General features: G+C 50.2%; 2 protein-coding genes across 15 annotated transcripts in view; one reads left to right on the top strand and one right to left on the bottom strand.

Moving 5' to 3' along the window:
* oxa1l (OXA1L mitochondrial inner membrane protein) overlaps positions 1–14,954 on the bottom strand; it is a 79,586-nt gene that overhangs the window by 60,642 nt on the left and 3,990 nt on the right. For all 14 annotated transcript variants that reach the window (XM_077588190.1, XM_077588196.1, XM_077588197.1 and 11 more), the window contains one exon: positions 13,445–13,639. The gene's annotated coding sequence lies outside the window, so the exon portion shown is untranslated. The remainder of the gene's footprint in view (positions 1–13,444; positions 13,640–14,954) is intronic.
* On the top strand, positions 4,325–14,765 carry LOC144066133 (mucin-3A-like). Its single transcript, XM_077589481.1, has 14 exons — positions 4,325–4,408; positions 9,566–9,632; positions 11,154–11,423; positions 11,506–11,621; positions 11,695–11,759; positions 11,827–11,878; positions 11,959–12,014; positions 12,157–12,278; positions 12,443–12,502; positions 12,607–12,781; positions 12,880–13,041; positions 13,734–13,831; positions 13,910–14,055; positions 14,128–14,765. Exons 1-14 carry the CDS (start codon positions 4,325–4,327, stop codon positions 14,170–14,172), a joined length of 1,518 nt encoding a protein of 505 aa, XP_077445607.1. The 3' UTR covers positions 14,173–14,765.

The raw sequence follows: 14,954 nt of genomic DNA, 5'->3' as shown, positions 1-14,954 counted from the left end.
CAGCACGGAGGCTTTAGAGACCACTGAAGGTCCAGGAAGTACAGATTTGGAAAGTACAGCTACATCAGGGACTGGTGAGACCACCTTCATGACCAGCACAGAGGCTTTAGAGACCACGGAAGGTCCGAGAACTACAGATTTGGAAAGTACAGCTACATCAGGGACTGGTGAGACCACCTCCAGGTCAAGCACTGAGGCTTTAGAGACCACGGAAGGTCCAGGAACTACCAACATGGAAAGTACAGCTACATCACAGACTGGTGAGACCACCTTCAGGCCCAGCACTGAGGCTTTAGAGACCACTGAAGGTCCAGGAACTACCATCATGGAAAGTGACGCTACATCAGAGACTGAGGAGACCACCTTCATGACCAGCACAGAGGCTTTAGAGACCACGGAAGGTCCAGGAACTACAGATTTGGAAAGTACAGCTACATCAGGGACTGGTGAGACCACCTTCAGATCAAGCACTGAGGATTTAGAGACCACTGAAGGTCCAGGAACTACCACCATGGAAAGTGAAGCTACATCAGGGACTGGTGAGACCACCTTCAGGCCCAGCACTGAGGCTTCAGAGACCACTGAAGGTCCAGGAACTACAATCATGGAAAGTGAAGCTACATCAGAGACTGAAGAGACCACCTTCATGACCAGCACGGAGGCTTTAGAGACCACTGAAGGTCCAGGAAGTACAGATTTGGAAAGTACAGCTACATCAGGGACTGGTGAGACCACCTTCATGACCAGCACAGAGGCTTTAGAGACCACGGAAGGTCCGAGAACTACAGATTTGGAAAGTACAGCTACATCAGGGACTGGTGAGACCACCTCCAGGTCAAGCACTGAGGCTTTAGAGACCACGGAAGGTCCAGGAACTACCAACATGGAAAGTACAGCTACATCACAGACTGGTGAGACCACCTTCAGGCCCAGCACTGAGGCTTTAGAGACCACTGAAGGTCCAGGAACTACCATCATGGAAAGTGACGCTACATCAGAGACTGAGGAGACCACCTTCATGACCAGCACAGAGGCTTTAGAGACCACGGAAGGTCCAGGAACTACAGATTTGGAAAGTACAGCTACATCAGGGACTGGTGAGACCACCTTCAGATCAAGCACTGAGGATTTAGAGACCACTGAAGGTCCAGGAACTACCACCATGGAAAGTGAAGCTACATCAGGGACTGGTGAGACCACCTTCAGGCCCAGCACTGAGGCTTCAGAGAGCACTGAAGGTCCAGGAACTACCATCACGGAAAGTGAAGCTACATCAGAGACTGATGACACCACCGTTATGACCAGCACAGAGGCTTTAGAGACCACTGATGGTCCAGGAACTACAGAATTGGAAAGTACAGCTACATCAGGGACTGGTGAGACCACCTTCAGGTCCAGCACTGAGGCTTTAAAGACCACTGAAGGTCCAGGAACTACCATCATGGAAAGTGAAGCTACATCAGGGACTGGTGAGACCACATTCAGGCCCAGCACTGAGGCTTTAGAGACCACTGAAGGTCAAGGAACTACCATCATGGAAAGTGACGCTACATCAGAGACTGATGAGACCACCTTCATGACCAGCACAGAGGCTTTAGAGACCACGGAAGGTCCAGGAACTACAGATTTGGAAAGTACAGCTACATCATGGACTGGTGAGACCACCTCCAGGACGAGCACTGAGGATTTAGAGACCACTGAAGGTCCAGGAACTACCATCATGGAAAGTGAAGCTACATCAGGGACTGGTGAGACCACCTTCAGGCCAAGCACTGAGGCTTTAGAGACCACTGAAGGTCCAGGAACTACCATCATGGAAAGTGAAGCTACATCAGAGACTGGTGAGACCACCCTCATGACCAGCACTGAGGCTTTAGAGACCACTGAAGGTCCAGGAACTACAATCATGGAAAGTGAAGCTACATCAGAGACTGAAGAGACCACCTTCATGACCAGCACGGAGGCTTTAGAGACCACTGAAGGTCCAGGAACTACAGATTTGGAAAGTACAGCTACATCAGGGACTGGTGAGACCACCTTCATGACCAGCACAGAGGCTTTAGAGACCACGGAAGGTCCGAGAACTACAGATTTGGAAAGTACAGCTACATCAGGGACTGGTGAGACCACCTCCAGGTCAAGCACTGAGGCTTTAGAGACCACGGAAGGTCCAGGAACTACCAACATGGAAAGTACAGCTACATCACAGACTGGTGAGACCACCTTCTGGCCCAGCACTGAGGCTTTAGAGACCACTGAAGGTCCAGGAACTACCATCATGGAAAGTGACGCTACATCAGAGACTGATGAGACCACCTTCATGACCAGCACAGAGGCTTTAGAGACCACGGAAGGTCCAGGAACTACAGATTTGGAAAGTACAGCTACATCAGGGACTGGTGAGACCACCTTCAGATCAAGCACTGAGGATTTAGAGACCACTGAAGGTCCAGGAACTACCACCATGGAAAGTGAAGCTACATCAGGGACTGGTGAGACCACCTTCAGGCCCAGCACTGAGGCTTTAGAGACCACTGAAGGTCCAGGAACTACCATCATGGAAAGTGAAGCTACATCAGAGACTGATGAGACAACCTTCATGACCAGCACAGAGGCTTTAGAGACCACGGAAGGTCCAGGAACTACAGATTTGGAAAGTACAGCTACATCAGGGACTGGTGAGACCACCTTCAGATCAAGCACTGAGGATTTAGAGACCACTGAAGGTCCAGGAACTACCACCATGGAAAGTGAAGCTACATCAGGGACTTGTGAGACCACCTTCAGGCCCAGCACTGAGGCTTCAGAGACCACTGAAGGTCCAGGAACTACCAACATGGAAAGTACAGCTACATCACAGACTGGTGAGACGACCTTCAGACCCAGCACGGAGGCTTTAGAGACCACTGAAGGTCCAGGAACTACAGATTTGGAAAGTACAGCTACATCAGGGACTGGTGAGACCACCTTCAGGTCAAGCACTGAGGATTTAGAGACCACTGAAGGTCCAGAAACTACCATCATGGAAAGTGAAGCTACATCAGGGACTGGTGAGACCACCTTCAGGCCCAGCACTGAGGCTTCAGAGACAACTGAAGGTCCAGGAACTACCATCATGGAAAGTGACGCTACATCAGAGACTGATGAGACCACCTTCATGACCAGCACAGAGGCTTTAGAGACCACGGAAGGTCCAGGAACTACCAACATGGAAAGTACAGCTACATCACAGACTGGTGAGAGCACCTTCAGGCCCAGCACTGAGGCTTTAGAGACCACTGATGTTCCAGGAACTACAATCATGGAAAGTGAAGCTACATCAGAGACTGAAGAGACCACCTTCATGACCAGCACTGAGGCTTTAGAGACCACTGAAGGTCCAGGAACTACAGATTTGGAAAGTACAGCTACATCAGGGACTGGTGAGACCACCTTCAGGCCCAGCACTGAGGATTTAGAGACCACTGAAGGTCCAGGAACTACCATCATGGAAAGTGAAGCTACATCAGGGACTGGTGAGACCACATTCAGGCCCAGCACTGAGGCTTTAGAGACCACTGAAGGTCCAGGAACTACCATCATGGAAAGTGACGCTACATCAGAGACTGATGAGACCACCTTCATGACCAGCACAGAGGCTTTAGAGACCACGGAAGGTCCAGGAACTACAGATTTGGAAAGTACAGCTACATCAGGGACTGGTGAGACCACCTTCAGATCAAGCACTGAGGATTTAGAGACCACTGAAGGTCCAGGAACTACCATCATGGAAAGTGAAGCTACATCAGGGACTGGTGAGACCACCTTCAGGCCCAGCACTGAGGCTTCAGAGACCACTGAAGGTCCAGGAACTACCATCACGGAAAGTGAAGCTACATCAGAGACTGATGACACCACCGTTATGACCAGCACAGAGGCTTTAGAGACCACTGATGGTCCAGGAACTACAGAATTGGAAAGTACAGCTACATCAGGGACTGGTGAGACCACCTTCAGGTCCAGCACTGAGGCTTTAAAGACCACTGAAGGTCCAGGAACTACCATCATGGAAAGTGAAGCTACATCAGGGACTGGTGAGACCACATTCAGGCCCAGCACTGAGGCTTTAGAGACCACTGAAGGTCAAGGAACTACCATCATGGAAAGTGACGCTACATCAGAGACTGATGAGACCACCTTCATGACCAGCACAGAGGCTTTAGAGACCACGGAAGGTCCAGGAACTACAGATTTGGAAAGTACAGCTACATCAGGGACTGGTGAGACCACCTCCAGGACGAGCACTGAGGATTTAGAGACCACCGAAGGTCCAGGAACTACCATCATGGAAAGTGAAGCTACATCAGGGACTGGTGAGACCACCTTCAGGCCAAGCACTGAGGCTTTAGAGACCACTGAAGGTCCAGGAACTACCATCATGGAAAGTGAAGCTACATCAGAGACTGGTGAGACCACCCTCATGACCAGCACTGAGGCTTTAGAGACCACTGAAGGTCCAGGAACTACAATCATGGAAAGTGAAGCTACATCAGAGACTGAAGAGACCACCTTCATGACCAGCACGGAGGCTTTAGAGACCACTGAAGGTCCAGGAACTACAGATTTGGAAAGTACAGCTACATCAGGGACTGGTGAGACCACCTTCATGACCAGCACAGAGGCTTTAGAGACCACGGAAGGTCCGAGAACTACAGATTTGGAAAGTACAGCTACATCAGGGACTGGTGAGACCACCTCCAGGTCAAGCACTGAGGCTTTAGAGACCACGGAAGGTCCAGGAACTACCAACATGGAAAGTACAGCTACATCACAGACTGGTGAGACCACCTTCAGGCCCAGCACTGAGGCTTTAGAGACCACTGAAGGTCCAGGAACTACCATCATGGAAAGTGACGCTACATCAGAGACTGATGAGACCACCTTCATGACCAGCACAGAGGCTTTAGAGACCACGGAAGGTCCAGGAACTACAGATTTGGAAAGTACAGCTACATCAGGGACTGGTGAGACCACCTTCAGATCAAGCACTGAGGATTTAGAGACCACTGAAGGTCCAGGAACTACCACCATGGAAAGTGAAGCTACATCAGGGACTGGTGAGACCACCTTCAGGCCCAGCACTGAGGCTTCAGAGACCACTGAAGGTCCAGGAACTACCAACATGGAAAGTACAGCTACATCACAGACTGGTGAGACGAGCTTCAGACCCAGCACTGAGGCTTTAGAGACCACTGAAGGTCCAGGAACTACCATCATGGAAAGTGAAGCTACATCAGAGACTGAAGAGACCACCTTCATGACCAGCACGGAGGCTTTAGAGACCACTGAAGGTCCAGGAACTACAGATTTGGAAAGTACAGCTACATCAGGGACTGGTGAGACCACATTCAGGCCCAGCACTGAGGCTTCAGAGACAACTGAAGGTCCAGGAACTACCATCATGGAAAGTGACGCTACATCAGAGACTGATGAGACCACCTTCATGACCAGCACAGAGGCTTTAGAGACCACGGAAGGTCAAGTAACTACCAACATGGAAAGTACAGCTACATCACAGACTGGTGAGAACACCTTCAGGCCCAGCACTGAGGCTTTAGAGACCACTGAAGGTCCAGGAACTACAATAATGGAAAGTGAAGCTACATCAGAGACTGAAGAGACCACCTTCATGACCAGCACGGAGGCTTTAGAGACCACTGAAGGTCCAGGAACTACAGATTTGGAAAGTACAGCTACATCAGGGACTGGTGAGACCACCTCCAGGTCAAGCACTGAGGATTTAGAGACCACTGAAGGTCCAGGAACTACCACCATGGAAAGTGACGCTACATCAGAGACTCATGAGACCACCTTTAGGCCCAGCACTGAGGCTTTAGAGACCACTGAAGGTCCAGGAACTACCATCATGGAAAGTGACGCTACATCAGAGACTGATGAGACCACCTTCATGACCAGCACAGAGGCTTTAGAGACCACGGAAGGTCCAGGAACTACCAACATGGAAAGTACAGCTACATCACAGACTGGTGAGACCACCTTCAGGCCCAGCACGGAGGCTTTAGAGACCACTGAAGGTCCAGGAACTACAGATTTGGAAAGTACAGCTACATCAGGGACTGGTGAGACCACCTTCAGGTCAAGCACTGAGGATTTAGAGACCACTGAAGGTCCAGAAACTACCATCATGGAAAGTGAAGCTACATCAGGGACTGGTGAGACCACCTTCAGGCCCAGCACTGAGGCTTCAGAGACAACTGAAGGTCCAGGAACTACCATCATGGAAAGTGACGCTACATCAGAGACTGATGAGACCACCTTCATGACCAGCACAGAGGCTTTAGAGACCACGGAAGGTCAAGTAACTACCAACATGGAAAGTACAGCTACATCACAGACTGGTGAGACCACCTTCAGGCCCAGCACTGAGGCTTTAGAGACCACTGAAGGTCCAGGAACTACAATAATGGAAAGTGAAGCTACATCAGAGACTGAAGAGACCACCTTCATGACCAGCACGGAGGCTTTAGAGACCACTGAAGGTCCAGGAACTACAGATTTGGAAAGTACAGCTACATCAGGGACTGGTGAGACCACCTCCAGGTCAAGCACTGAGGATTTAGAGACCACTGAAGGTCCAGGAACTACCACCATGGAAAGTGACGCTACATCAGAGACTCATGAGACCACCTTCAGGCCCAGCACTGAGGCTTTAGAGACCACTGAAGGTCCAGGAACTACCATCATGGAAAGTGACGCTACATCAGAGACTGATGAGACCACCTTCATGACCAGCACAGAGGCTTTAGAGACCACGGAAGGTCCAGGAACTACCAACATGGAAAGTACAGCTACATCACAGACTGGTGAGAGCACCTTCAGGCCCAGCACTGAGGCTTTAGAGACCACTGAAGTTCCAGGAACTACAATCATGGAAAGTGAAGCTACATCAGAGACTGAAGAGACCACCTTCATGACCAGCACAGAGGCTTTAGAGACCACGGAAGGTCCAGGAACTACCAACATGGAAAGTACAGCTACATCACAGACTGGTGAGACCACCTTCAGGCCCAGCACTGAGGCTTTAGAGACCACTGAAGGTCCAGGAACTACCATCATGGAAAGTGAAGCTACATCAGGGACTGGTGAGACCACCTTCAGGCCCAGCACTGAGGCTTCAGAGACCACTGAAGGTCCAGGAACTACCATCATGGAAAGTGAAGCTACATCAGAGACTGATGACACCACCGTTATGACCAGCACAGAGGCTTTAGAGACCACTGATGGTCCAGGAACTACAGAATTGGAAAGTACAGCTACATCAGGGACTGGTGAGACCACCTTCAGGTCCAGCACTGAGGCTTTAAAGACCACTGAAGGTCCAGGAACTACCATCATGGAAAGTGAAGCTACATCAGGGACTGGTGAGACCACATTCAGGCCCAGCACTGAGGCTTTAGAGACCACTGAAGGTCAAGGAACTACCATCATGGAAAGTGACGCTACATCAGAGACTGATGAGACCACCTTCATGACCAGCACCGAGGCTTTAGAGACCACGGAAGGTCCAGGAACTACAGATTTGGAAAGTACAGCTACATCAGGGACTGGTGAGACCACCTCCAGGTCGAGCACTGAGGATTTAGAGACCACTGAAGGTCCAGGAACTACCATCATGGAAAGTGAAGCTACATCAGGGACTGGTGAGACCACCTTCAGGCCCAGCACTGAGGCTTTAGAGACCACTGAAGGTCCTGGAACTACCATCATGGAAAGTGAAGCTACATCAGAGACTGGTGAGACCACCCTCATGACCAGCACTGAGGCTTTAGAGACCACTGAAGGTCCAGGAACTACAATCTTGGAAAGTGAAGCTACATCAGAGACTGAAGAGACCACCTTCATGACCAGCACGGAGGCTTTAGAGACCACTGAAGGTCCAGGAACTACAGATTTGGAAAGTACAGCTACATCAGGGACTGGTGAGACCACCTTCAGGCCCAGCACTGAGGATTTAGAGACCACTGAAGGTCCAGGAACTACCATCATGGAAAGTGAAGCTACATCAGGGACTGGTGAGACCACATTCAGGCCCAGCACTGAGGCTTTAGAGACCACTGAAGGTCCAGGAACTACCATCATGGAAAGTGACGCTACATCAGAGACTGATGAGACCACCTTCATGACCAGCACAGAGGCTTTAGAGACCACGGAAGGTCCAGGAACTACAGATTTGGAAAGTACAGCTACATCAGGGACTGGTGAGACCACCTTCAGGTCAAGCACTGAGGATTTAGAGACCACTGAAGGTCCAGGAACTACCATCATGGAAAGTGACGCTACATCAGAGACTGATGAGACCACCTTCATGACCAGCACAGAGGCTTTAGAGACCACTGAAGGTCCAGGAACTACAATCTTGGAAAGTGAAGCTACATCAGAGACTGAAGAGACCACCTTCATGACCAGCACAGAGGCTTTAGAGACCACGGAAGGTCCAGGAACTACCAACATGGAAAGTACAGCTACATCACAGACTGGTGAGACCACCTTCAGGCCCAGCACTGAGGCTTTAGAGACCACTGAAGGTCCAGGAACTACCATCATGGAAAGTGAAGCTACATCAGGGACTGGTGAGACCACCTTCAGGCCCAGCACTGAGGCTTCAGAGACCACTGAAGGTCCAGGAACTACCATCATGGAAAGTGAAGCTACATCAGAGACTGATGACACCACCGTTATGACCAGCACAGAGGCTTTAGAGACCACTGATGGTCCAGGAACTACAGAATTGGAAAGTACAGCTACATCAGGGACTGGTGAGACCACCTTCAGGTCCAGCACTGAGGCTTTAAAGACCACTGAAGGTCCAGGAACTACCATCATGGAAAGTGAAGCTACATCAGGGACTGGTGAGACCACATTCAGGCCCAGCACTGAGGCTTTAGAGACCACTGAAGGTCAAGGAACTACCATCATGGAAAGTGACGCTACATCAGAGACTGATGAGACCACCTTCATGACCAGCACCGAGGCTTTAGAGACCACGGAAGGTCCAGGAACTACAGATTTGGAAAGTACAGCTACATCAGGGACTGGTGAGACCACCTCCAGGTCGAGCACTGAGGATTTAGAGACCACTGAAGGTCCAGGAACTACCATCATGGAAAGTGAAGCTACATCAGGGACTGGTGAGACCACCTTCAGGCCCAGCACTGAGGCTTTAGAGACCACTGAAGGTCCTGGAACTACCATCATGGAAAGTGAAGCTACATCAGAGACTGGTGAGACCACCCTCATGACCAGCACTGAGGCTTTAGAGACCACTGAAGGTCCAGGAACTACAATCTTGGAAAGTGAAGCTACATCAGAGACTGAAGAGACCACCTTCATGACCAGCACGGAGGCTTTAGAGACCACTGAAGGTCCAGGAACTACAGATTTGGAAAGTACAGCTACATCAGGGACTGGTGAGACCACCTTCAGGCCCAGCACTGAGGATTTAGAGACCACTGAAGGTCCAGGAACTACCATCATGGAAAGTGAAGCTACATCAGGGACTGGTGAGACCACATTCAGGCCCAGCACTGAGGCTTTAGAGACCACTGAAGGTCCAGGAACTACCATCATGGAAAGTGACGCTACATCAGAGACTGATGAGACCACCTTCATGACCAGCACAGAGGCTTTAGAGACCACTGAAGGTCCAGGAACTACCATCATGGAAAGTGAAGCTACATCAGAGACTGAAGAGACCACCTTCATGACCAGCACAGAGGCTTTAGAGACCACGGAGGGTCCAGGAACTACAGATTTGGAAAGTACAGCTACATCAGTGACTGGTGAGACCACCTTTAGGCCCAGCACTGAGGCTTTAGAGACCAGTGAAGGTCCAGGAACTACCATCATGGAAAGTGAAGCTACATCAGAGACTGGTGAGACCACCCTCATGACCACCACGGTGGCTTTAGAGACCACTGAAGGTCCAGGAACTACCATCATGGAAAGTGACGCTACATCAGGGACTGTTGAGACCACCTTTAGTCCCAGCACTGAGGCTTTAGAGACCACTGAAGGTCCAGGAACTACCATCATGGAAAGTGAAGCTACATCACAGACTGGTGAGACCACCTTCAGGCCCAGCACTGAGGCTTTAGAGACCACTGAAGGTACAGGAACTACCATCATGGAAAGTGAAACTACATCAGGGACTGGTGAGACCACCTTCAGGCCCAGCACTGAGGCTTTAGAGACCACTGAAGGTCCAGGAACTACCATCATGGAAAGTGAAGCTACATCAGGGACTGGTGAGACCACGTTCAGGCCCAGCACTGAGGCTGCAGAGACCACTGAAGGTCCAGGAACTACCAACATGGAAAGTACAGCTACATCACAGACTGGTGAGACCACCTTCAGGCCCAGCACTGAGGCTTTAGAGACCACTGAAGGTCCAGGAACTACAGAATTGGAAAGTACAGCTACATCAGGGACTGGTGAGACCACCTTCAGGCCCAGCACTGAGGCTTCAGAGACCACTGAAGGTCCAGGAACTACCAACATGGAAAGTACAGCTACTTCACAGACTGGTGAGACGACCTTCAGACCCAGCACTGAGGCTTTAGAGACCACTGAAGGTCCAGGAACTACCATCATGGAAAGTGAAGCTACATCAGAGACTGGTGAGACCACCCTCATGACCAGCACTGAGGCTTTAGAGACCACTGAAGGTCCAGGAACTACAATCATGGAAAGTGAAGCTACATCAGAGACTGAAGAGACCACCTTCATGACCAGCACGGAGGCTTTAGAGACCACTGAAGGTCCAGGAACTACAGATTTGGAAAGTACAGCTACATCAGGGACTGGTGAGACCACCTTCAGGCCCAGCACTGAGGATTTAGAGACCACTGAAGGTCCAGGAACTACCATCATGGAAAGTGAAGCTACATCAGAGACTGATGAGACCACCTTCATGACCAGCACAGAGGCTTTAGAGACCACTGAAGGTCCAGGAACTACCATCATGGAAAGTGACGCTACATCAGAGACTGATGAGACCACCTTCATGACAAGCACTGAGGCTATTAAAACTACTGATGATCCAAAAACTATGGCAAGTACGGAAACAGCAGACAGTGAAAAGACCACAAACCTAGGTAGCACAGGAACACCAGAGAGTCACAAGACCACAAACCCAGCTAGTACAGGAACACCAGAGAGTCACAAGACCACAAACCCAGGTAGCACAGCAACAACCGAAACCAGCAACATTCCAAGCACCGGAACACCTGAGACTGACAGGACAACAACACCAAAAGGGCAGTTTCATTGCCAAAACGGGGGAACGTCTACCGCAACTGGATGCCTGTGCGCCAGCGGCTTCCAAGGCCAATATTGTCAATTCCTTGAAGAAAGCGTGGAAATAGGTACTATGTTAACCCCCCCGAACATGCGTCCATTTGCCAATTTGTTTTGCGTCGTAACGCTGCTCATGCCTTTTTGCTGCAGGCGAAATTGAGTCCCTGGTGAAAATAGACGTGGTTCTGGACAAGCGCTACGAGTCCTACCTTGACAACACCACCTCAGAAGCTTACAAGAAGTTTGTCAAAGACTTTGAAGAAGAGGTGACTAGCGTCCTGAAAAGGTCCACTACAATTTGGTACGTGGCGTGACCGGATGGTCTTGTTCCTCTTTCAGATGACTGGCTTTTACTTAGAAACAAGGCTCAAACACTTTGAAAAAGTTGTCGTAACCAACGTCAGGTAAGGCCGTTCCAAAACACCCGTTTCAATTGGATCGTGTGTCAACACCCCATTCTGTTTCTCTCAGCCGAGGTCGTGCGCAAGGTTTGGTGAAACGTTCGCTCTCTGCGGTGGAGAAGGTAAGGCCTAACAACCACCATTTTGCTGTCATATCACATCAACCCCGAGAGATAAGAATAATCAAGATTGTTTATTGCAGCTAAGATTAGAATCTGATGCCACGGCTTTCCGCAAAGTCACGCTAAGACAACAAGGGTAAGACACTTCCTGTTCACCCTTTGCACTTCCTCCATGGCAGTGGCTTGCTATAACTTCATGAGCAACATGTCACGTGCCCTTCAAATTGATCACAACCACTCAACGGTTGTTGACACCAGTCCTGCTCTCTTCGTTTCAGCGTCAACGTCAGCCACGACGTGGTCTTGTCCGTTCCCAACAACGATGCCTTTGAAAAGGAATATAAGCACGACTATGACATTATTATGGAAGCCTTGAAGACAGTGGATGATCCCAACACGGGTAAGAAATGACCTAGAGAAGATGTTATCACACTAGTCAAGATGAATGAAAGGTTCTGTTACTAAGGCACGGATCCACAAAGTTTCCACAAACTAGTACTGCCAAGATGTCTGACCAAAAAGTAGACCTTACTCGCTAAGTCCTTCAAACCCTTGCCTTTTCAGACTTTCCCTATAATGTGACACAGGAACCATCTGTGGCTGCGACCAACGTCAGCTTTGAAAGTAAGTACATGTCAACGTGACATTGGAAGGACGGTACATGGCAACGGTCAACGGGCGTCGTCAAGTCCCGCCGCCATTCACGCTTTGCGCGTCTTCCCCTCTAGCATTTTGCGCGTCGCAAATAGAGGATTCCGTCACGGCCTCGCACTACAAGGCCGTGCGCAACAACAGCGTACTGGTGTGCGTCAGTCGATGCAGCCCCCTCTACGACGCCGGCAGGCTGGTGTGCCACAACCACGGCGTTTGCAAGGTCTACAGGGACGTCGGAGCGGTTTGCCAGTGCGTCCTGCCGCTGACTAGCCTTTGGTCTCGGTTGCCAAGTCGCCGAGTCGCCGAGGGCCGGCCCTTACTGAGCTGACCTCCGTGCTGGCTTTCAGGTGCCGGGATTTGGAGTCCACCTGGTACTTGGGCAAAGACTGCTCGCTGCCCATCCAGCAGACGCCATTCTACGTTAGTTTGGCGCTCACGCTAGCTTGTCTCGTGGCCGCCGTGGCGGGCTTGAGCGCGTACGTCGTAAGCAACAAGAAAGTGCAAAAGAGGTAAGTAGGACAGAAAAGTTACGTGCTTACCTTTGACATTGCGGTCCATTGTTGATGCTTTGCTTTGAAACCTACCTTTGTGGTTTCCTTTCTTTTGATTTGACCGCCAAAAAACCCGACATTCAGTTGCATCATTTACGCATCAAAACATTCATCAAATCAAGCAGCGCGAACCTTATTTGCTAGTTATCCCCCAAAACTTGACCGACATACATTTTTCACAGATTCGGTTCTACCGATGATCCATTCAGAGCAATGGAAAAAAATGGGTGGTCATTTTAAATGATCTAGGAATAGCTCAAAATCAGATGAAAGTGACTTATGAGTGCCCCAAAAAGTAATAGCCCAAATGAAAAAGGAAGTGACTCGAAATGAACGAAGGTAATCCATTTAAATTGCCTACCTTTGCTGCAAGACTTGGAATCCATTTGGGTCTGTTCAGAGTTCACACATAGGCTTTATCATCATCATCATGGAATCCTCAAAAGCCTGTTGTCATCATACACAACTCCGTATGACGAAATTGGTGAAAAACGATATCATCGACAGGTCTGAGAGGGGCGGACCAATGTTCCTCCGCCTCCAGGCAAACATTTACCTAGAAAGTGAGGATAAAAAAATGTCAGTCAATGGATCTGAAGAGACCAAGTGACCCACATCGTTGTTCCAGAAATTGCGTTTTCTCCTTTCAGGAAAAAAGACATGAAAAATCTGCAGGTGAACCAGTGGTTCAACAGCGAATTTGAGTGGTCGCGAGCCGGCAGATCCTCCACGGAACCCTTCGACACCGGTAAGCGAGCCGTTTCACGTTCCGACGCTTCGCCATTGGAAAACGATGGGACGAACCTCACGAGGTTGCTCGTTTCAGGTCACGCCAACCCGTCGTTCTGCCACGACTCGCCGTCGCCACCGCCTCGCCGGCGCGCCGACTCCAGGCGGTCCAGTTCCTCCGTGTTCACGCTGGACGGAACGGAATTGAGCATGGACACCTCGCTAATGCCCCCCTTCGAAGAGGTCAGTCAGACAAAAGTCCAATCGCTGCCGCGGCTGCCCGTTAGACGTGCGTGTTCTTTCACTCCCTTGCAGATCAGAATCCAGAGGCCACAGATCAGGTCATCCGGTGACGTCTGAGCGCGGGCCCCCCTTCCAAAACTGGGCCCCGGCCGCGATGAGTTTTGTCCCCCCCCCGTCCGGTGTCTGACTGCACTGAAACGGCCAACAGGTGGCAGCGATCAACCAGATAGGACCGGGAGGGATTCGGAAGGGACTAAAATGGCCACGCCTGGGATATTATGTCTTGTATTTGCACAGTATGTGTTGTAGTCATGAGCAAATTGTGGGCGTGTTCTGACCCATGTGGCAAAGTGCAACAGATCTCTTGGATGTACTGCGGCGAGGGCTACCAAAAGGTCGGGCTCCGTGACCCGTTAGGTGGCTATTGTTGTTTTCCAATCAAAGGCTATTCCCAAATGCCTCGGCCGCTCGGAAGAACGAAGCCACAAAAGCACATATAAGTTATTTTTCATTTTATCAACAGTTATCGAGAAAGAGAGCGCTGTTCGGCAGTGGGAAAGAAAGGCTAAAGAATTGGGATATCGAGCCGCGCGAGGTAGAAACAAAAGACAAAAAGATTGTTTGCGCCAGGAAAGTCAACTTGTTTTGCGCGCAGAAACGGACGATTATTTTCGCAGTGTTTCTCTTTCAATAAAGCTATTGTTTTGACACTCTGTGCGTCTCCTTGCCGTCGGCTAGGAAGGGCCGGCACGGCACGTACATACCGTCGAGCAAAAAGCAACACTTGCAGAGTGAGCTCATTCTGAGTGAGCTTTCTGTCCGGGCTGCCAAAGATAACACGGCAAAGCTTACGGGCGGAAAATGTTTAAAAAAAAAAGTAGGGTGCCGTTTCATGGAGT

This window comes from Stigmatopora argus, chromosome 20 (assembly GCF_051989625.1).
Source record: "Stigmatopora argus isolate UIUO_Sarg chromosome 20, RoL_Sarg_1.0, whole genome shotgun sequence".
NCBI classification, from domain to species: Eukaryota; Metazoa; Chordata; class Actinopteri; order Syngnathiformes; family Syngnathidae; genus Stigmatopora; species Stigmatopora argus.
This window is presented reverse-complemented; position numbering and strand designations above follow the sequence as displayed.